Here is a 24,066-nt window from a genome sequence, read left to right as displayed (position 1 = left end):
TTGGAAGCATCAGCCTTAACCCTTCCCCATCTGTTAGAAGGGGGAAAAAGATACCTACCTGCCTGGCAGCACGCTAAAACTTACAGTGTACCACGGCAAGGTAAACTGTGCTGTTACTGTCATAGAAACCACTAAAATATATTTAGAAATGGAATATATTTCTGAAATCTTAACCAAAGAGGAAGAAACCAAATAAGTAAACGTGGATCAGTAAAACCCAGCAACAGCATTTATCATTTTGCAGGGATTTCCCACTCTCGTGAAGTGGGAGTTCGACTTCCCACTGTCGAAGCCCAAATGTTCAGTGATGTCCAACACCGTGGCACAAAACAAGAGGGTCTCTCTCAGCCCGTATTTACTGACGTGATCACTTTTACCGGCTCCTGGCAAGGCTCTCCTGGCTCCCACTCGCTCCTTGCCATGCCCTGGCCCAGGCTGTGCCCACACGAGGAGCACGAGGAGCACACGGAAAACCCCTCTCTCGTCCAGGTTCTCAATCATTTGTCACGTACCAGCACAGGAAACACAGCAGAACAAAACATACAACTACCCATCTGTTTTTACCCTCCAAGAAGTAAATTTGGATAGATAGATCCATATACAAGGTTATCCCAAGCTCTGGATCCATGCACCACTTTGGCTACGTTGCACAGCGTCTTCATGGCATTGATTCAGTCGTCTCACCATAACAGTTTTCAAAAAGTTAAAGATTCAAGATCTGTTTAATTGTAGGAAACATTAATTTCTTTTACAATGGAGTTTTCCTGAAGCAAATCAGATTAGTGTGGAATTTTTAGGACTAGAGGGGTCCAGAAAAATAACTCTATTTCTCTCAGCCCTGTTTCATTTCCTTCATTAGCAGCCTAACACTCCACTATAAATAAACTCTTCCGTTCCTCAAATATTTATAGCAGTTCTTACAATCAGTGCAAACTCAGAAATCCTGCTACCCCCCTCTCTAAATAAAAATACAGCTGGATAGAAAATACAGGAATAAATCCTTTAACAACGTCTCTCTCAGTATAAAGAAAACATTCTAAAAGCAAGTCTTATAATGATGCTAAGAACGATAAGTGATTTTTTTTTTTTTTGCCCGAAGTGGCAATTAGTGTTAAAATTAATGAAGTAGAAAAGCAAAGCAAATTTGTGCATGTAATCAAAATAGAAAATCAGGTAACTATTGAAAATTTAACTGCAACACTAAGAAATTGTTACATGGACTGAAGTGAATTAGGGATGCAAGGAAAATCACTGTTAACATTATTTGCTAAAACCAGGATCACATTAAAGCAACAGAAGATTTTAAACAAAGCCAACCAAAGGAATTAACTACTACACGCAAAGACCAAATTACATTACAAGTATACCAGGCAAGGCGGAAGTACATGTTGGTACTGATATATTAAAAGGATATTTTCTCTGGACCGCTAAACACCTTCCACAAGGCAATGTAAGGTGACCACTACTGGGCTCTACCCACAACTCCCACAAAGTCAAAGTAAACCCTGGCAGGTCAAAGCCAATCAACCATCCAAACCAGTTATATTGGTATCTCAGAGCAGAGTGCCGAGATTTGACCCCAAACGGGCAATGCCAACCCACCAACTTTGCAGCCAGAACGGTCATTTCTCATCACATCCATCACCCACACCTTCTCACGCATATAGAGCATAAAAAGCTTGGGTGCAGTCGCTAGCAAGCACAACCTCCGAACCACAGGCTCCAAAGCTCGCCCATGGCAATGCGGATGGACCAAGCTCTGGAGAAGCTCTCATCAGGGTGCAGCCCAGGACCAGGGCATTTGAGTTGGTCAGGATCCAGCCACCAACAGTTCCCCAAACAAGGCTGCTTCGTGCAGCCAGGTTTCTACTGCATTATAGTGCAGTTCATCCTCTGGTTTTCTTGCATATAACCCCCTTTTCCATCAACCCTCACCCTTTAAAAAACTCTGCTCCTGGAAGAGAAGTGCTCCAATAAGACTTGTATACAACAAATGCACAGGGAGGAAAAACTTTTCTCTATGGAAGAGGTGGGAGCAGAGAAGAGGCCAGGAGGATGCAGGCAGGAGCGAAGAGAAGCAGCTCAGTGCTGTGCCACGGAGAGAGGGGGAAAGGAAACTCCCTGAGCTGGGAGAAAGGACTCTGCTTGGAAAGCTTCCCCTCGCACAACCCTCAGCATAACCTGCAATGCTCTTGAATTACAGGGGAGCTTGGAGAAAAACATGCGGACATCACATGTTGAAAACGCCGTCTGAAAACTCTTCAAGACATCCTACCATTTTTCACTAGGTAGTAGCAATGTATATTGGCAGCTCCTCAGTATGTTTAAGGGAAAAGAAAAAAAGGCAGCAACATCCACAAACCATAACACTCACCCTCATTTTGTGCTTTCATACAGCAACTGATCTGATCAACACACAGCATTTCTGTTTAGAGACTAAATTATCATAACCTAAAAGCACTTTTTACTGCTTCTATTTGTCTTGAGAGGAAAAACAGCCAGATTCACTAAAACCAGCAATGAACGTAGTTAACAAGTATATACCATCAACTGTCGAGTCCTCTTACAGACCACGTCCATCACATCCCATCTTTGCTAACAGGACAGGTGGAAGTAGGTAGCACCGCTGTTGAAAGTTCACAGTAACAACAGGGCAGACTCCGGTGCGTAGCGGTAACGAGCAGCAGGGGAACGGGTGGGAATTCCTGATTGCTTTTAGAGCTCTCATTAGCGAAGAAAATATCCTGCTGACCCACACTGCACATACATTACATCTAATCAGGCAAATCTCCTGCATGTGAAATTGAAATTGGGCAGCCCAGGGGACCACTTCACTTCAGGACTCCTCAATTTTTATTTGGACTTATCTAATACAAAGAAATACAAAAGCAGTCAACTCCAAGCCTGCCTGACAAGCACCTCGAGCAGGCAATAGTGTGCCTGAAATGACCACATCAAACCCCCTCAAGGTTTTCAGTACTATTGTATTTGACCTTTAATTAAAAAACACTTCTAGGCAACATCCAATTTTTGCTGCTCCCTTGAGTGGTTTTCCACTCTACAGGATTTGATGAATTTGAACCTTGTTTCATCCTTTCTGAAATTCTTCAAGGCATGAAAAGAACAGCATGTGGATTACATTTAGATACTTTTTGTTCTTGGTGCCAATTTACCATTGCTTGGCCCCAAAGAAATTGTTTAAAGTGTGATAAGGAAAAAAATCATAAAGCTTCCAGTCGCCTGACTAGAATTCAAGGCAGAATAGCAGCATCTTCAGGGCTACCCAGGGGTCTCCAGAATAAATTACTGTTGGTGGACCTCAGCGCAACCATCACGACAGCTGCTGCCTTGCCAGCACCACGTCAGGATTATAGAAATCCCTTAAGTTAGGGCTACCTCTCAAAATCATGAGGACAAGGCAACAAGTACCAACAACGTATTTTCCACTGCTGCCAGTAGGAATGGATGATGATCAGCCCTTAGCTTTGTAAAAGGAAGTCCCAGGTCAATGTCCTTGGAGGTGGCCCTCCAGAACCAAGCTAAGGCACCTCTTTAGGGCAACAAAGGGAAGAAATGAGTTGCCAACAAAGCCATTTTGTGGAGAGAGAGGACTATTTTTCCGTGGAACCAATCCTGCACCGTCCCCACAAGCACTAATCCCTTCAACAAAAGCTGGAAGTAATAAAAAGCTATTCAGGATGCAGTCTGGAACAAATCTACCACAGTGTTTTTTCAGACAGTTAAAATATCTGTCAAGCTAAAAGGACACCAAACACAGAGTGAAATCTGCTATGCATGCCTTTTACTTAAAAATACACACAGGGCAAATGGTCAAATGCACATGTGTACACACGAGTGCCCTCCTCTCCCGAGAACAAGTTGCTCCTCACAGCTACCGAGCCACTTACAGCCTCCGCTGACTTCAAGAGCAGCCTTATTTTCTGGGCCGCCTTGAAAATTACACTAGATTTCCTCAACAGCCTCTCTGCCTGCATTTGAAAAGCTTGGCCTCCGAAAAATATATTTGTAACAGAGGTAAGGAAAATAAAAAAGCTTAAAAGAATACTTACCATCATAAATAAAACAGCTCTAAAAGGTTTGCTTTAGTTTTAAATATGCAGGAATGAGAATGCCAAGGTTCAGTTTCCTGTGGAAGGCACTACAGCCATTTCCTGCCTCATCACATCATAATTAACATGCCAGGACAGCTGGACTTTATCAGAATTGTTTCATCAAAAAGCAACAACCTTTGAAGACTATGGCCTTTTGTTTCCATCAGTAAAGGCATAACCAGGCCAATTTCCATTGCTTATCCTTAATGATCGCAGCTGTAATTTGTATGTAAATTATCAGTTAAATGGTTTTAGATCTGCAAAGCTCAAACCATGATTCAGGAAACACTCAAAGACTTCTTCTCTTAAAGAGCAGCAACCAGGGACTCTTGGGAGGTCCTGCACTTCCCCAGGCTCTGCCTAACGTAGGCAGGAGAAGGTGGTAAAGGGCATTTGACCATAACATGCCACTGCCTGCCACATGGCACGCTCAGGGAGGACTCAGACTACTCCCCAACTCCTCATTCACTTTTCAATCTGTCTTGCAACAGTTTCTTAAATTAGATGTGGCCTTTTGGACACGATATAAAATCTAGAAGGGAATGGCAGATGATACTGATGGGAAGGCTTAGAAGACACTGGATACGCAACCTTCAGTGCTTTGCAAAAGCACCACACCAAGTCCCACCCCTAACTTTCATACAGCTCTGATCCTGCCAAATCACAACCCTCTTTCACCAACGTTGTGTTAATCCAACTGAGTTACTATGATGCAACTTTTCATTGAAAACAGACTACTTGCAGGGATGCGGTGCCACGATCATTCTTCGGGTTCCAGCTCTTCCCATCGAGCGCTCAGACATCGGGAGGAAGGCTGCGCTGCTCCCTGCACCCATCTGCAGCTTGCAAGAAGCCCCAGCAGTTTGTGGGCACCTTGTAAAGAGCAATGTCACGAGGACTTGTTTGTGCAATGCTCTGCTCAGGAGCAATCTGTCTTCTTGCAGTTTCCTCCCTTCTACACCACAAGAGTCTGCGCTCTCCCTGCCATCCGAGATGTTTAAACGTTCACGCTCTAGAGGCATCTTTCATTTTGAGGAGGGAAAGTGTGACTGACCCCTGCTGAAGTACACACCCCATCCCTGGCAGATGGAAATTGTCAATGGCCTTTCACCAGCTCCTGAATCAAGATTGATTAACAGTAGTTTAAAATGATAGCTCATATTACAAGAACATCACTAGTGTTACAGAAGACATCACTGGGTAGTTCTCCCTGTTGCGTGAAAGGGCAGGAATAGTTACCACAACGTTACAGAGCATAGCTGCCTTGAGATCAGGTCCTTTTCTTTTTTCTCGCTACATGCACTTCCAAAATCCATTTGTGCTCCCAGTGAATCTCCAAAGCCATCAGCACAGATTAGAAGGACAATTGTCTTTGCTAACACACCGAAAATAAAGCAAGCCTTTTTCTGACCAACACCAATAAAGCTCTAAAGTGATGACAGACATCGGGATGTTTCCTAAAAGGAATTTCTACCCACGAGTCCTATTCAGGGGAACACTAACGTTGCCTGGGTTGGTGGGTTTTGCCTAGACAACTTCTTTTAAAAGCAGCGTCCCTTTTCCAAACTCGCCAATTATCTTTGCCACCGCATTCCTTTGTCAGAGCAGCCTCCAGCTGCTTAATCTCAGCCACTTCAAGCTGCACCTGTGAATCAGAGCGGGCTAATCACACTAACAGATGGCAGGGGCCAAACAGGCAGCTAAGAACTTATATCATTTTAAACAGCATCTAATGTTTCACAGCTTCAGACCAGGGGCAGTCGTATCCAACAGTAACTAACCAGGGGAGCTGAAATCAGGCTCGTACTTTATCATCTGAACAAGTGTTTCAAGCATACAGTATAGCTGCCAATTACTAATCAGGCTGAGGAGCAAATATACTACCTGGCTACTGCATTCGGTAACTAGTTGACATGTCCCATGAAGGATTTCTGTGTTCTGCCTGTTACTGACTTTACAAAGCCCGAGCGATAGCAAACTAGCAGTCACCGGAGGGATTTTGCAACAGTGCACAGGGGCATAAGGAACCAATACAAATTTTACCTTTTTTTTTTTTTCCTTAGCAACTGCTCTATTTAGAGCCTATTAATAGCTTTCAAAATTCTCTGAAGGGACTGCAGTTTAACATTCAGATAGGTTTAAGACTCTTTTAGCCCGTTTTCATCATGCATAAGTAGCATAAAATGTGGTTTTAGTGCTGGATTGCTTTCTTTGCGACAAACCTTGAGGTCCTTTGCAGACAGAAGAACCTCATTGCCTCCAATGAGATTTCTGCTGAGATTAAGGATTGAAGGATCTGCCTCATTACAACTTAATTTTATTTTTAAAGTTTCCACACCACCTTCTAACAGAGTGAGCTGGATCTTTGTTTCTTCTGTTAGATTTCAGCTCCGTTTCAGAGAAAGTTAGTTCATCTGTGAGAGTCTAAACCAGACAAAGACGGAACTTCAATTTAGGAAGAAAGGAAACTGCAGAAGAGCTAGCAAGAAGGGAGAAAGAAAGTACAGACCAGTAAAGCGTGTTTAGAAGAATATTAGTTTATTTTTCTTTTTCTTTTCCAAGTTATGAACTATGTGAAACAGAAAATGGAAAAGGACAAAGATACCACTATTTGAGAGCCCATGCAGTTAACAATCAAGAAGCTCTGAAGGCAGGAGTGCAAAAGACGGGACATTATTTTCCAGGTGGATCTTGCTAGTGACTTCTGGCAGTTCGCTGTTACTTACTCATCTGGTTGCTGTCATTCACAAAGTCCTCGGACCCATCATTGTCGTCTTCATCATCCCCAGAGGAAAGAGCATCTGCACATTAAAAATAATCGAGTCTTTAAACCAGCCTATTTTGCAGACAAATAAACCAATATGCTACATCTTAGATTATCTATCAAGGAGAACAGATGTTATGTTAGTTGTGCAGAAGCTATAGAAAAAGAAAACCCAGCCACAAAATGCGTGTTATTCCTATAAAATTCTAACAAAACTAGCTAATAATCCTGAAATGCTACGAAGTTTCCAAAGTGAGCTTGCTAACTCCAAAAATCTCTTTCCACTTACAATTTTTATTTTTCTTTAAAAACATTCAGTTGAACAGAACTGAGTGTCTCCAGAACTATTTCTCTCTAAACTTAAAGGATGCAGGACACCCCTTTTCCTCTTATGATGCAGGAGGAAAAAAACTTGTATTCATTCTACTGGCTTTATCATCATCACAGCGACTCTGTATAATTTAATCCTGTCATAGTGGCATAAAACAGAGAGCTATTCAGCAGCTGTTAATCACTATAGATGCCATGAAGTAAAAGGAGCATATACAAACTGAGTCCATTTCAGGGTCAGGACAAGGAGGAAAATACCTGAAATAACTACAGAACTCAGCTCAACTCGCTGTGCCCGAGTGGACTGCTTCATGTTATATCATAATGTGTCTTTATATCACATTTTACAGCTTCTACATGCAAAAACCTATGTTTAACTCACTCACCTGTAACATTTACAATGAAGTACAGAGTATCACTGTCTAGGGTCCTAACAGCAGTGCAAGCATAGAGGCCCGAATCTCTGGGTGTAGCATCCTTAATTTGTAAGTACTCCCCAATAATCACTGTTCTATTGTCGGGGCCCAAAGGGACCCCATCCTTAGTCCAACTGATCATGACGGCGTCTTTCAATTGACAGCGCAACTCAAGCAGTTCTCCTGGAAGTGCTGAATATACATCTGGCTGAGAGATTTGGTATTTGGTTGGAGGCTCTGCGAAGGTGGAAGGAAAGGAGGAAAAAGAAGAAAGAGAAAGGAAAGGAGAGAATTTCCAACAAAAGTCAGTGAAGGCCCTTTTCATCCACAGAAATCAAGTTATGTTCAATAAAAAAGTTGCATCCAGATTAGCCCAGCAATCTGCCTCGTAAAACTGAACCATATGCAGATATGGGATAGGCTTTATTTTCAAGAAGTTAACCACAAACAAAGCTCATTCCCTTTTGGTCAGTGTCTCGGCGCGTCCCTTGTCCCAAGTGCCATGCAAAGGCACAACCCTTCTCGCTGGTCACAGCAAGCTGACTCTGGGGAGATGAGTGCTGCTGAACCTGGGGGCTTCGAAGAATTTGGACATGCCAGAAGTACTTCAAGAAGCAAATTCAGTTTTATATCTTAGCATTTGTGTCTATGATTCAAACAAATATTTATCTTTCCCTATCTGATTTTGTAAGTTGCTTTTTAAAAAAAAAAAAAAACCTGGAGAGAGCTGTGTTGGAAGAAAAGGATGGCCAAAACCCCCTTCACTAGCTAAGTTAATAAACATGAGTTCCTATACACAGCATATATGATGTCCCTTCACCCTCCCCAAAGTCTTTACATTTGCCTTCTACACTGCCAACTCTGCTCCCCGTGACAGTAACTTTTTCCTTTAATTTGTTTTGCTTCATTTCTTATTTCACAGCCTCTCCTCAGCAGAATACAGCAGAAACCCGGGAACACAAGTGAAGCTTTCAAAGTCACGGTGTACAGAGAAGTTCAAAACGAAACGGCTCATCCATCAGTTGCCTTTTGTAACCAAATAACGAGAAGCATGTCAAACCACAGTCTTTTTCCAAAATAACATCCTTGGAAAACTACATCTGTCTATAGTTACTAGAGCTTCATCGCCCCCTCCCAAGGCCGGCTCTCAGCAGGGGGAAGGGAACCGCAGCCCCAGGCACTTGGGACCATCTCCGCAGGGGCAGCGGGACGGCTCGGCACACCTATGACGCACTCGAGCTATGCCAGATATAGAGACTGCTTCTGTAACTGGTTTCTCCCTACAACCACAGTATCCCTCTCCCACGAGCCTCTTGGCCTCACCAAGGCCGGCACGAAGAGTAAATAAAGGAAAGAAGCGTGAAGGCTTCTTCTGTTTGCTCCTGAGGAGGCTCACATCGCACAGGCAGCAGCTCCCCAGCGCGCACCCTGGCACACATCCTTCCCCGCGCGGGCACCAACTGCGCACCGCTGTGCGCGCAGATAAATAAAACACACACCTCTGTTTGTTTGGGAGTCTGAGGGAATGTTAAAATAGGTGACTCCTCGCTGTCCACCCTTGCTTCTAAGAATACCAAAACCCTGAAACCTGCGTTCCTCGTCCTTGGGGCACGGCATTGTCATTTCTTGTATCACACTTTCAACAGAGAAGTCTGAAACAAGCATCACATCCGAGCTAGCCTGTGGATGGGAGTTTGGAAATGCTGAAGCTCTGTCAGTACTTTAGTTTTACGTAGTCCTGCAAGGAGCAGAGAGTTGGACTCGATGATCCCTACAGGTCCCTTCCAACTCCAGATAGTCTATGATTCTGTGAGTACCAGAAGTGGCCACCACAGTGGGACACTCATGCATTTAAATACTGGGTTATACTGATGCACTGGAAAATAGCGTGCCAAATTTCTCCTCCCACTCATCCTGGAATCATGTAATTTCAGGGAGTTCAGTGGGAGTTTGCCTGAAGCAAAGGGAGAACAGATCCAGGGATGCGCCCTTGCAAAGCAAGCAAAGCTTCTCCTGGCTTTTTCTCTAGGGCAAACATGGTTTTTCAAACAACAGATTTGACACATGCATCACACCAAGATGGTGGCCAGGAGAAGTACAGAAAACCATTTAAACAAGACCAGTTACGGAGACTGTAAAGATTCTTGGATTCAGATTTTATAACAAGGTCTCTAAACTTTCTAGCGTGCAAAGTTCCATTTCAAAGTCTAGGACAAGCTACAATACAGCTTTATACTGCCTATAAACTAATTTCAGTCTTGCTGATACAGTCACGAATCCACAGATCTGCAATGCAGGTGTTTCACTGAGTACAAATTTACACTGAGTCTTTCAACACAAATCCAAATCTAAACTCGAGAGCAGTAATTTATTTCAAAATTACAAAAAAATTCCTTTTACAAGAAAAATTACTGGTACACTGAAGAAAAACAAGTTTCAAATAGGTATTAGCATTTGGTAAATATTATCGTCCTCCATTCTTTCTCTCTGGAGTATCAGGGAAGATACTGCGCAAAGTGTTGTCATGAAATAATGAAGTCATGTTTGGAAATAGTGAGTTATTTCAGGTAAGTCTTTGTGTTGCCAAACTAGAATGTAGCAGCACTTAAGACTGTCACTTTTTATAATGTTTGCCTATAAACTTTTTCCAGTGTGGGTTTGAAATGGTGCCCAAAAGCAAACAGAGAACAGGTGGGATTCTGAGCCATGAGTCTGCCCAACAGCTTCACTGCAAAAATCAACCAGTTTAAACTGTTAAAAAATTCCCAGCAGCACATAAACAACCTAGGCTGCAAAGTTAACTCTCTCTCCAGGACACTGCACAAGGATTTTTACACCGCTGTGAAGTTTAGGGACTAATTTTGAACTCATGTGCACGCTGTACCATCAAATCAATGGTTCCCCTAAGGCTGACATCAGGATTCTTTCCCTGCTTCCACGTCTTTTGAGCATACCAGAGAAATAAGGCTGCAAGTTTGCTCGGCCCTCACTTGTACCCATTCCCCGGTGTTTCCAGCAGCATCCTCCTGAATTTTCCCTTAGTGAAAACAGCTAGATGGGAGAAGGAGAAGATAGCCCTGCAGAGCCCGCACCACCAAGCAAGGCTTGATGATCTGGTATCACACCCGTGTTCCTCCAGCCCTCTCTGAAGCTCTGCCTTGAAACCATATCCTTCAGCCATCACCATAAGCCTGTAAAAATCAGCCCTTTGCTGGGCAAGCTCTGCACAGCCGAGGGAAGGTGGCATGGGATTCCTTTCTAAGCAAGTTCTCCTGCAAATCCTATAATTGTGGCATTAGTTCCTACCACAAAGGTGCATCACCTGATGTGAACAACATCTGTCTATCACCCCTTAAAAAACAAACAAGCAACAAAGGCATGTGCAAAATTTCTGGTGGTGGTCTTAAACACTGGAGGACGAGGGAGGGAACGTTGCTTCTGCTATTGTCTGCTCTCAGCTACATCCTTATTTGTAAGAGTGGTGCACACAATGTATTTAAACTTTATAGGTGGAGCTACTGAACAATACCGCCACGGAAAACCAAGCTGCTGTTTATTTAACAGACATGAACTTTTTCTTTGCCTGCTCATACAGTCTCACAGCATGGTTTATGCCATCCAGCCATCAAATGGAGCAAATAATGTTTGTGTAAAAACCATGACCACAACAGAGGACTGGGGACATTCTGAACGTGCTATTTCAGATTATTATGAGATACGCAATTATATTCCAAATCATGCTTCTATTCAAGATTCAGTCACTGAAATGAGAGATTTAGACTTCCTTAGGTTTTAAATTATTATTATTTGCCCCCATTTATTAAAATGTTAACAAAGAGCTGCTTATCTTAAGGCTCAAGGCATTTAGTTACTTAGTTACAGAGCCAAATAATTAAACAATCAGCTAATAGCTAACCCCAGCAAAGATTCTCACACAACTCTCCATAACACAAAAGCCTCAGACCCCATCAAGCCACTTTCGCTTCAAAAGGCTTTAGTAAATAACTAAACACTCACCATAGCGTGCCCAGAAGGGTCAACAGACCTGACCTGTCAAGAGTCCAAGAGGTTCATTGCAAAATTGAATGTCCCCACAGGGAACGCCAGGCTGCCAACCACTACCCCTCCTCCTGCTTCTCCTACCCCTTCTCCTGTTTTTCCTGTCATTGAGGAAGATCCAGCAAGACCACACTGGATGAGCAATGTGGAATGGGGATGTCGAACTACGCCTGAAGCAGAACAGCCACAGGCCCCACGACTTTGTGAGTCAAACCCAAGCCTTTACGCTCTCTCCAGGAGGCAGCCTCGGCAGGATCAGGAAGCCCAGGTACCATCAGTCAGGTCTGCAACCTTCCCTCCCACCTCCCAGGTACAAGCCGATGGGCTGCCCCTCAATTTAAGTTGGCAGGCTGATACTCTGATATTAAGAGTAGCTCCATGTCCTCTTCTGACGATGGATGATAAACTCAGCCGACAAAAGAAACGGCCACCGCTTTAAACCTGCAAAGAGTCATTCCTGGCCATGGTGACTATCTCCCGTTAGCTAACAGCCAACCAAAGCCACAAAGGCTAAGCACATCTCCTTATACAAAGGGGGACAAAACAGTGTTTGCAATTCATCCACCTGCTTCTCCAAAGTCCCTGGGTTCCTGCTGTCTTATTTGTACTGCGTTTCCATCAGCCAGCTGCCAGCTATGCCCAGCTCTGCCTCCGCCAGGCATAATCAGGAAGTCTCCCTGTTCTGATAAAATACTTCCCTTTCCAAATTTCTACAGTTCCTGCTATAATTTTAAAACACTAAAAAATTTAAAAAAAAAAAAAAAATCCCTTGTTACTGAACAACACTCCGAAGAGCAGGAATCATTTCCCCCCTCTCTAATGTATAAAAACATTAATTGTTCAAATCTGACAAAAAAGATCTAGGCCTTGTAGAAAACCTTCATCAAACACAAAGCATCAAAAAGATATCCATGATAGTTACAAACATAAATATGTAGCAGATTCTAAGTCTTCACTTGTTCCTTTAAAACAAGCTCCTGGGCTGCTCTATTGGAAAGCAGCAACTTCCACAAAATGTTAAGCACCAGACTCTCCAAAATAAATTGAGATATTTTTTCTTGGCATCTTCTTTAACCCTGTTATCCTTATTCTATAAGGACCTAGTCATCTGATGGGTACAAGAGATGAAACCAGACCAAAAAAGATTATCTGAGGAGCAGGAAGAATCCTTTTGCCCTGGAAGTGAACATTTGCAAAACAAAGTAAGTGTTGCCACATAATACATGCCTGGTACTCTAGCAAGTGTAGAGCTTCCAGCCACACTGACCTGCTGAAGCGTGGACCTCCAGCATCATGTCAACTCCTATTGAGTGTTACATATACTAAGATCATAAAAAAAAGTGAATCTCCTCCAGTTGACATACTTGCCAATGTCATCATGGGTAAGGGAAAATATTACACTGCACTAACTTGTTTTCCTAAGCTTTGAAGACTTAGAAAAATAAATAATTCTGGTGAGCAGCAAAGAGTTTCACCACTTGCAGGACCCGCTGGCCAAGAAAAAAGCTCTGCATATGCACCTAAAAGTTATCGCCACGTGATTACATCTATCTGCCTTGTGTAATGCTCTTTGGCAACTGAGCAATTATGGAACTGCAACTCCTTGAAGTAACTACCCCCAGGCAGCATTTAGCCCTGGCTACAGACTCAAGGGCCTCATCACACCCAGCAGAAGAGAGCAGCAGTGAGGGCAAACCTTATGAGGTCCCCTGCTATGTTGGTGTGTTGGCCGACATGGGGTGAGGTGCATGAACCATTTCAGCATGGCTTTGGTGGCTGCAAAGCAGCTAGGTTCATGTGTCTCACCCTGTGGTTAAAGGAAGAAGACTCCTTCTCAAAAGAAAAAGAAATTGTACTTGTCTAGGCTTCATGCAGAGATTAAAAATTCCTACAACTTGTAGCCTGCTTGCTCCTACCTGTCTTTGTAGCTGTGATCGTTGAGTTATGGCTGCACAACCACGCAACATGCATCAAAAATGCCAAGTATCACATGCTCATGGGCTTGGCTGTGTGCTTTATGCTTTTGGAAGCCAAGCCAGGGAAGACTCAGAGCATGCCAAGTTCAAAGTAAACAGCAGAGAGACCAGCGAGGCCACCTCCTGCTGCTGGGAACTGCCCTGCAATTTCTTCCTGTTTGTCCCCATTCTTCACGGTCTGCTCCTTACAGGATGAAGACTTCTTTATACAACAGTCACCGTAGGATTTATCTCCAGATACAGGACAGAGTAAGAAACAGCAAAGCATCAGTATGTCTTCTGCACAAAGACTTGGTAACCAGGGAGGGAGAAAACACCCCCAACCTTGAGCAGCCACACCAAAGCCCCTCAAATTATTGTGCTGCCTTTTATAATTTCATCAGTATGATGAGAAACTACAGGCCATCTTCAGGATTTGAACCTTTGGTTCCAGGCACCAAATCTTGACCATTTCTGTTCAAGCCATAAGCTCCATCAGCTGCCTAAAGTAATAGAGTGATAGTCTCTTGTGCTAAGTGTACTGGGGAGTACAATATAAACCTAACACACATGTAACACAATCTCAAAAATAATTAACTACTCTTCAAACTCATTACAGAAGAGTCTTCTCATGTAATCTATTATACAATACAAAGGGGAAATGTATCACCTTTTGCCAGAACCTCAAATGAAAAGCTGAAAAAAAATTAACCTTCTCTCTCTAAAAAGCAGAATCCAAGACTAGGATCATTTTCTCATTGTTTCTACTTTCAGCAACAGCAGAACATCAAATCTTCCTGACTGTATTCTGCACATAACCAAGTGGCAGAGCAATTTAACCAGCTCCCATTGTCCAACTTAGCATTAAAGTCCGCTTGGGAAAGGCTCCATATAAGATATACAGCCTTGGGAAAAGGTATGAGCACATATATTTAGTCGCAGAGGGTTTTTCTTGGTTTGAATATTTTCTTGCATCTATTCCAATCTGTAGCTTTTTTCAGGTTCTTTATTTGCATTTCAAGAGCAACATAAAAACATAACAGAACATAGCATAAATCCAAACATAAAAACACAACCCTTTTCTTCCAGGTTTGCCGAAGGCCATGCTCGGGACTATTACTATTCAACATGCAAAAGAAATAAATTATAACTGTGAGGTTAAAAATTGCATAATTTCATGTTTGAATGTTAGTTCTGGATGCAGAGAACATCTATTCAGATTCCCTATAAGCAAGTCAGCAGTTGTTCCTTTTGTACGTGGTCCCATTTTTACTTGACTATACAAATCCTCTTAATTTTAGCAGCTTGTCTGGAAGTCTCATCTTGCCTCTTCCCCTGAAATTCATCTTCCCCCTCTTCCTAAAGTGGGATTTGAAAAAAGTCACTAGAAACAATATTCCCAAAACATCCCCTCAGCACTTTTGAAAGTCCTGTCCACAATGCATATAAACCATAGGATATTCTCCAAATACTTCAAAGCTTCAAGGCATACCAGGCTCCCTTTTAACCGAGAGCAACATTTAGTCAAAAGACATCAGAGCTAATTTAATTCCAGCTCCGCACAGAGAACAGTCACCAGTGGTACCTGGCGACAAGGAAGGAGCAGCAGAACAAGCCCCGAAGTTAAAAGCTGGGCTGGCTATCTGCACTTCCAGGTGGCCCACAACCATTTACATGACAAGGGTTATTTTTAACTTGCAGACACCTCCGTCACTCCTTACCGTAGCAGTGGCTCCTGGGCACTTTGCCATACTAATGGAAGATGGTTCAAATGCTTCTGAATTGTTAGGAGAAGGGCTATTACTGAGTAGTGGTGCGCTGCAGATTTATTGCAGAGCTTCCATGTTAATCCTGCACGTCTGAAATACCTGTGCTACCCTGGTGAGTAAACAGTATCAGATAAATCTGGGTACTTCAACATCGTAATATCTAAACAGGTTTATTAAATTACGTTTAATAGAACCAAGCTCAAGAACGGCTCAAAATTTAAACTGGGGTTTTAAAATTATTTTTAAGAACTGTTGGGTGGCATTCAGCATTATAAACCATATTACTTTCCTTGAAACAAATTAAACATTGCAACACGGAGACACTGAGCAGGGCACTTTACAAACTTGCAAAGCAAGTCTCACAAAAGCACGCTCACCCTCGCTGCCCAGCAGCCGGTCCTGCCAGCAGCCCACCTGTACCCTTGCACACCCATATAGGCCATCCTAAAGTAAGAGTATCATGAACCTTACGTAGCTTTTCTACACAACTTTTATTACGTTTAAAAACTAAGTTGCAGCGTGGTGCTCTGATCAAGTTCTGTTCCATCCAACTACAATTTAACCTCCTACAGACTTGTCCTGGTCAGCGCAGACTACTAAGGCATGCGCAGCCACAGCATCCAGCTCCAAATCCCACTCAGGAACAGCCACAAGCCTCCTGGGAGAAAGCCTGAGGTGATAACTACCGTGTCACAAAACTCCTTTCCAAATAGAAACTCATGAAAAGCTAGGAGAAAAAAAAAATTAAAATACAGACAAAATATCATTTTCTCCTCCTCAACCAGCTTCTCATCCTCCTCTTTCTCCCTTCCAGTCCCCCAGCACATTGCCCTTCCCAACAAACCCTCACAAATGCAAGCTGTTTCCTTGGTACAAAGGAATTTTCCCCTCCTCTTAGTTCTTGTGGCTTTGCTACCGTAAGGCGCTTTGCAAGGCTGCTCGACATCGGTTAATGTCCCAAACTGATGAGGCAGTTCTTTTGCGGGGGAGGAAAAGCAATAATTACACACAACTTGCAACGGCATGTGAGGAGGGGAATGAAAGTAGGTCAGATCTCACAACTCCTCAGCTTCGCTGAGGTTCACCAAATGCTTTCACTTACAGTCATTTTAAAAATACAATTATAATAATAGCATGGCAAGTGAAGGAAGCGGCATGGTAGAATTCAGCTAGCACTTAGTTTGCCTTTCTGTCCCTGTCTTCGATACGGATAATGTCATTTGTGTGGTGACAAGCAGCAAAAGGACCTGAACCAGCAGAAAGTGAAGCCCATGAGACACATCTCTATACCAGGTGCTGACTGCTCTGATACTCAGAAGTAGGTCCAGGAAAACCAAATCCCTAAATAAAGGGGTTCTTTTTCCAAAAAAAAAAAAAAACAACCCCCAGCAGTGATAAGTAAGACATGGGAAAGGATAACCTGGAGACGTACATAATCGGTATACGAATTACAAGCTGGTTTTAAAAGTTTAAAAAAAAAAAAATCCACATATTTACCCCTCTTACAGAATATCTCATTTTGCAACTGTCCTCGTTGAGAGGCACAGTCCCCAAGCAGTAAATGCCGACGCAGTTTCGCCAACGCTCTCGACTCTGATTGAAACCCGAAGGGCCAAACTTCCAGAACAGCTCAGTGCTCCCAGTACACATTTCGTAATTACAACAGGAGCTGTTGGCTGCTGCACTCTTGCAAATCTGGTCTTTATTTAAGATTTGCCTGTATTCAAAGTTGCTCCAACTTCTCTTTCAATCAGTTTAAAAGCCAGTTTAGTCCCCAGTACAAGAGGACATCTCTGATTTTGGGGGCACATGGTGCCAAATCCCCCCCAAAAAATGCTACAGACACCCAGCGCGATGTACTGAACCTAAATTCAACGGTCTGAATTTCAAATCGGTTCCCAAATTGCTGTAAGGATAATTTTACCCTGGCAGGCTCCGTGCCAAATCAAGTACTGTCCAGTTTCCCACAGCCACCACAAACACAAATCAGTGCGTCCTGACCGACTCTGCAGAAGATGCTCCCACTGACCAGCTGCGATGGAGGAGCACAGTGTGTCCAGCCTGCAACCGGGGAACCAAACTCTGGTGCAAAACTGGTGCAAAACTCCAGACTCTTCATCGTTTCAGACATGTCTGGGGTTCCTGATGTCTTTTCAGCATTAATTTTGCACTTGTTTAACTACACTGAAATAAATTGTCTCTTCTAGTTAAACCAGGTGCACTATTACAAACAGACAAGATGTAACTTGCCTAAGCGGGTGATGGTTCTTTTAGAAACACGGATTTATATTGCTAAGGAGTGCTGCTTCGAAGAAAGTCTCTGCTTTCACTCTAAAGCTTCAACCTTGAGGACTCACAAATGTTTAATGCTTAAAAATCTGACCCTTCTAGTAAGGAATTTTTCTCTATTAATGACAGAAAAAGGGTCAGTTAAGTATTTTTCTCGCACTCCCATCTGTTTCTAAACTACATATTCATTCTAAGAAAACACTAATCTTTGAATGTATTTGTGTCAAGGCAAGTGATCATTTCTGCTGAAGCTGGGAAGCTGGATATAGAAATATGCTCATTAAGAGCTATGCTATGGTTATTATTAAAACACCACAAGAGTCCATCGTCTCATGCGTACACAACCTTGCATAACTGAAGTTGTCAGCATTTTCATTGTAAATTCTGCTTTCAAAGGTTTGTAACTTGCCTGTAAAAAAGTTACTATAGCCCGAAATTTGTTGCAAGTTCTCTGCCAAGGAAGAGCTATTTTAAAATTAGAAAACTATGCATCCATTGGCGTCGGTCGCTGGTTTGGGGTTTTATCTATACAAGTGGTTTAAAAAAAAAATAGAAAAATTAAAAAAACCCACAACTCAGTATCTTTGAAAATCTAGCTCCAAAAAAATCACTAAAGGAATCAAATTCTTAAAAGTTAATTTTTTTTTCCCCCTTCAAAAAGCTGCAATTGTATGGCAGATAAGCCTGGAACGTGCAATTATTTGTGCTACTTTGCAAAATAGTTGCCCGGCTGACACATTACCAACTCCCAGTGTCTCATCAACACCGACTGTAAATAACAACCCTACCCATGCCCAATTAGTTTGCAGCTCAAGACCATGCCCCTGCTAAAGGACTGCGGATTTTAAATGCAGAATGGACACATTAAGACTGATTTAATCTGGCTGCTTGTACAATTCCCCAGAATCTCAGCTAGCAATTCCTGTACTGGGCCAACTAACTTACTGAACCAGATCCCTGAAAGGGCATCCAGCCCTCACCCGAAGCTGTGGGGATGTCACATTCCTCCATAATGGGCTGTGATAATTGCCTTTCCTAAAAAAAAAAAAACAAAAAAAAAACCAAAACAAAACACCAACCAAACAAAAAAAACCCTACAACCAACCCTCCGATTTAACTAATCAGTTTGAATTGTTAATCATAACTTGCAGAGACCAAAGCCACTGTTCTTGTTAAAACAAAAAAAAAAAAAAAACCCAAAACAAACGATAACAAGGGAACCCAGGGTGAACTTTTTGCTTTATTTCTCCTACCAAACTGGAAGCAGCATCCTGGTGCTTCTCCACCGCCTCTGCCCCAGGAAGATGACCACGGTGCGGGGTCCCACCAGCCCCACAACCTCGCAGCAGGGTGGCACCCGCACAGAGAGGACCCATGGGGGCACCCCAGGATGGGGAGCACGGGGCTCCCCACGGGACAGGGGACATCCCACCACCGCAGCATCCCTCCTCCACATGCTGCAGCCCTGCCCACACTCCCTGGGAGCCTGAGAAGCACCTCACAAGACCCCACGTCCTGATCCAGGCGGATGGCGGTGGCTAGCGAAGGATCTCCAAGTAGACTGTGCTAACCACTGTGACCCCGGGTGACATTAACCTTGTGACCACAGGTGACACTAACCTTTAAGCACTGCCAGCTTTTTTACAAAAATGAAGGCATATTGCTCATTTTATGCAACATTTTTACAAAAAGGAAGGTATTGCTCTGGGCACTGCACTGAATGTGTTTATATTTGTATGTTGTTTAGTACCAGCAAATAGCTGTGACTGATTTAAAACCCAAATGACAACTCGTTACTCACTTCAGAGCCCACCATAAGGACACATCAGCAATTAAAGAAGGTCTCTCTCCTTCACTGCGGCTCCTAGGAACCTCCCAAATGCACATTTAAGGCCATTTTGAACTACTGGGTTTTTCACAGGACACAGAATTAGGCTGTCCCTTGTGGAAAGCTTAAATTAGTCCTTTGAAATTTGACCTAAATTAAAAGAACTGAAACACATTGTTACTGCACCAGGCAAGGGCTCTGAGTGGGTGCTCCAAGGACAGCGTCAAGGCATCGCATGTAGGGAAGAGACTAAATTAGCTACCCAGCAGAACGATAACACACAGCTTGGGCAAGGGAAGGTCAAGGGAGAGCTTGCTATTTATCAAATATATGTCTAAACTAATTATTCAGTTCACAAAGTAACCCTTCAACCTATGTGTGCGGTCAGAGCCCTTTTGAAATGTTGGCTATCATCAAAGGCCTTCGTAGCCTGGGTACACAGAAAGAGAATGGCTCCTTTGTACACACTGAAGTAGACTTATTTCTAAATATTTAAAAGCAGAAAGTCTTTATACTCCCTAGGATAAAACACATATATGTAAACACTTGATGCAAGATATAATTTGATAGTTGACAGTCCCCAAACTAACTCCTACAGGTCCTGTTTCTGCTCACGCTGCTTAACAGCCTTTTACCATCCCTGCTTAAGGAAGAAAGCACCGCAACCAGTAACAGCCATATTCAGGATCCAGCCCTTAGTGAGCACCCATGATATCAATATTGACATTATAATTTACAATGGCTCAAGATACCACCTTCAGCGTACATACTTTCATACGTACCAGAGTAATAGCTAATGGTCACAGATGAGATTCAGAGCTCAACGAGTCCAGTGTTTTATAAAAGCACGTGAGAGAAGCGTGCTACCAAAGAGATCAGATTGCGAATAACCAAAAGTACCTTGATGCATGACATCTTGCATGTATCCTGCACATATCCATGCAGTTGATTACCCTATTAGATAAATACCGCTTGTACTAAAGTACATACTTAACCAGATACTCTGAAGAAAATGGTTGCATATGTCCCTAAAGTTATGTTTACCTAAGAGACAAGAGTATATTCTCTACTACAATCAAAGGAACGAAAAGCCACAATCTCAGTTCCTGTTAACGTTGCATACAGCTTTTTGAATATTCTGAGTCACTAAGACAATAAATAGTAACAATAAAAGCACCTAACATCAAAAAAAAAAAGACAAAATTTAGGGCATGTCCATGAAGGAAGACTAAGGAACAGATCAACACGTGTCACCAAAGGTCATGGCCCTGTCGACCTTCTCAGCTGGTATGAAATGTCATAGCTCTAATGACTGCACAGTCAGCAGCCCTACCAAAAATGTACATTATTAGAGCACCTGACCCCCCAAATTAGCTGTGGCCAAAATGTTTGGTATTTACTAAATTAAAAAAGAAGTCTGCTTTGTCTTTGAAGAGATTTTTTAAAGAGCTTTTTGTTTCGTTTTCAGCTTGGAGAGCTTGTGGGTGGCAGTGATGGAACCCAGAGAAGGTGACTGTGTAAAAACTTGGTATTTTTTTTTAAAGGGGTTTAACAAAGTACATAAAGGAGGTTTTATTTCCCAAATCTCAGATATAAATCCCACACAATTCCCTGTATTCTGTGGCATAAAAGCTCTTATTATACCATTAACTTAAAAGCGTGGGGTTTTTTTTTCCCCTTGTTTCTGGTGATGATTCGGGTTCTCACATCTAAAATTGTTTCATGTCAGTAACATTCCTGCCCAGGGAAGAACTTTTAAATCCTTTTTAACAATTTACTCTCTGATAAAACCCAGATTCCAAGCCCTGGACATTCACTGTGGAATAATCACATTTTTAAACTGTGCTTTTTAAAATAATAAAAGCTATTCTTTCCCTAAAAAGCTGAAAAATTATCAGGCATCATTCAAAAAAATATTACTCTTCTCCCTGTAAAATACTCCACCAATCATGCAATCACGTTCTTTCTGATTTAACCCTAAAACTAGGGAACCTCACTACAAACAGCTAATCTGGAACCAGAATTATTCATGATTTTGTCATTCCTCTGAAAAGCCAAAAAGGCACCAGATGTGCAATTAATAAATCACACAATAAGTGGTGATGAAAGTTGGGCTTTTTTTAAATTCTCGAGTTACCTTCAAAAGAAAAAAAAAATTTAAAAAAATCTTCGCTATCAACAATCTCTATGGCTGACAGATGACAATACTGCTATACTTTGTTAATTTTTTTCAGGAATGCTTGCTAGGGAGGAGGGCTCATCGTCTCTAAATAGTTCATCCCCTGCCATCAATAAAAATGTACTTGGAACGGATTCTAAAAATGTGTTAGCTGGTGACGTCTATTTTTAGAGGCAGTGGATAGAAACAAGTAAGTTTTGCATGAAAATGTGTTAAATAAAAACAAAGCTGTATCTGTGGACATGAGTTGTAGAACGTGTAAAGGCCAAATTCCCTCCAGCAAGTTTGCCGGATCAGAAATGCACCATGGATTATTATATTGGTTTGACAGTTGAGTTATTAGAAATGTAATTGCTCCTCCAAAGGACAGATAAAACCTTATGAAGGAAGCCTCGCTTTCCCCCTAAGGTGCTCAGAGAGCAGGAAAGATCCTACACAATACAGTAAAATCATTATTAAATACAACCAGCTCACGACAATAAATAAGCAGCCCCTCCTTAGCTCTTCAGAGAAGAAAACCACTTTGCAAAGCTTGAGGAACAGATATACCTAGAAGAACATACCAACAGGTGCCGGCTCAAAATAGGAGATTTTATCAAAACACCTCTTTCAGTGTAAACGTCTCAATTAGCCTTTGCTTTCACAGTAATAACTGCAGTCCTTGCTATTCAGATCTCAACATTTACACTTCCAGAACTGCAATCCAGACACTGTACCGATTGTTCTTGGATATTAACAGCAATAGGGAAATTTATTCTAAGTACAAACACCAATAAAGCTGCAACACCATTTTTGCAGAGTGCCTGGCAAAATTAAACATTCAGGCCACATGAGTGAAAACTACTGGGATTTATTTTTTTTTCTGAACTTCTCAGGTTAAGGCCATCACAAAGACATGCAGCTATACAGCCATTTCGTTCCTTGAGATAGCAACAGGTAACACGTATGTAAGTGCAGCAGACTGGTTTCCTTAAAGACCCATTCCTGAAAACTTTCAGCCATACACTTGGATTATACAACATGATGACAGTCGCAAGTGAAATCACGGACACCACTTGCTTGCATAAGATGAAATAAAAGCATGCTTGCATGAACGCAGCCCATGTGCGAGCAGGAAAAGTCAAAAAACTCTTGAGGGCTAATCTGTTACTTGCCTTAGATTTACCAAAGCACGTAAAGATGTTGACTTCTATTTCAGACGTTCAGGCATTTAAAATTAACTTACTTTGCGGAATTAAGGATTCTAGAGTGATTTACCTTCAGGTTCCAGTGTGGTGTCTTCAACAACTAAATTAAACGAAGGTCGAGCCAGGGAAAGTCCAGCCATGGTGACCACCACCAGGCAGATAAGGCAACCCGAATCCCAGCTGACCATCTTTTTAGAGTAAATTCCTGGTCCATTTCCATATCTCCATGTGGACTTTAATCCCATCTGAACACCTCTAGAGAAGCATGGAGAGAAAGCAGTGCCTTCGGCCAGGGTAATACCTCCTCCCTCGGAACGACGGCTGCTGCTGTGGGGAGGAGAGAGATTTAACACTGTCAGCGAAAACATCTTAAAACATAAACCAAAAAACTTCAGAAAGCCCCGAACAGAGCTGAGGTGAGAGGGAGGGGAGGAGGAGGATGGGAAAAATCGTTTTCCAGCTTCAAGAATATGTGAAAAGTGAGTGACTTTTCATTTTCTGTTAGCAGTTTCCATCATCACCTGAGGCGTAACCAAGTCCTCCTTGTTTTCACAAAATCACTTCTCAGCACATATTTAGAGAGCTATTTTACTGACAGAAAAATATACATTTTTTAAAAAACGAGAGGCACACACATGTGCAGGCACATAACCTGTAATGCTACAAAATTACCACAATTATACAAATTATATTCTTGTTATTGTTTGAAGGTTTATGTAAGTTTGCCTTGTTTTTCATTCCTTCACTTAGGCAGTTCTGCAGCCAGCTGAATTTGCAAGAATTCAGTAATTTTCCACAAGAAAAACAGTTGAAAAATACTCTTTAGACTTGGATAATCTGTAGAACTTTATTTCACCTCAGGACTTCCAGCTCCCCTATGGATGTACCTTCTTCTGACTCAGTTCAGTGTCCTTTTAAAGCCTGAGAGTCCTGTACAGGTGAAAGGCTCCAGTCTTTGCAGGGATACTGGCTAGCTACATTGCATTACAGGCAACTAAAATCTGTATAAAGTGTGGTACAGATTGCAGTTTCACAGCAGACCTCCCCAGCATCGTTTTCCATTCATATATGCTAAATTGCGTGCACACACGTTTCTCTCCTCTCTCTCTCTCGACGATGCTTATTGATATATATTTTTCAGATGGGAAAAAAAAGACTATTTTATTCACAGTAAAACT

General features: G+C 42.3%; 1 protein-coding gene across 2 annotated transcripts in view; it reads right to left on the bottom strand.

Annotated features, from left to right (window-relative positions):
- The window catches only part of FGFR2 (fibroblast growth factor receptor 2), an 86,864-nt gene that overhangs the window by 59,239 nt on the left and 3,559 nt on the right, over positions 1 to 24,066 (bottom strand). For both annotated transcript variants that reach the window (XM_050898661.1, XM_050898662.1), the window contains exons 2-4: positions 22,959 to 23,215; positions 7,593 to 7,859; positions 6,839 to 6,913 (exon numbers count right to left, since the gene is read on the bottom strand). In XM_050898661.1, coding sequence (XP_050754618.1) covers positions 6,839 to 6,913; positions 7,593 to 7,859; positions 22,959 to 23,133 — 517 coding nt within the window. In that variant the 5' untranslated portion in view covers positions 23,134 to 23,215. The remainder of the gene's footprint in view (positions 1 to 6,838; positions 6,914 to 7,592; positions 7,860 to 22,958; positions 23,216 to 24,066) is intronic.

The sequence above is a fragment of the Gymnogyps californianus genome, chromosome 6, assembly GCF_018139145.2.
Source record: "Gymnogyps californianus isolate 813 chromosome 6, ASM1813914v2, whole genome shotgun sequence".
Classification (NCBI taxonomy): Eukaryota; Metazoa; Chordata; class Aves; order Accipitriformes; family Cathartidae; genus Gymnogyps; species Gymnogyps californianus.
This window is presented reverse-complemented; position numbering and strand designations above follow the sequence as displayed.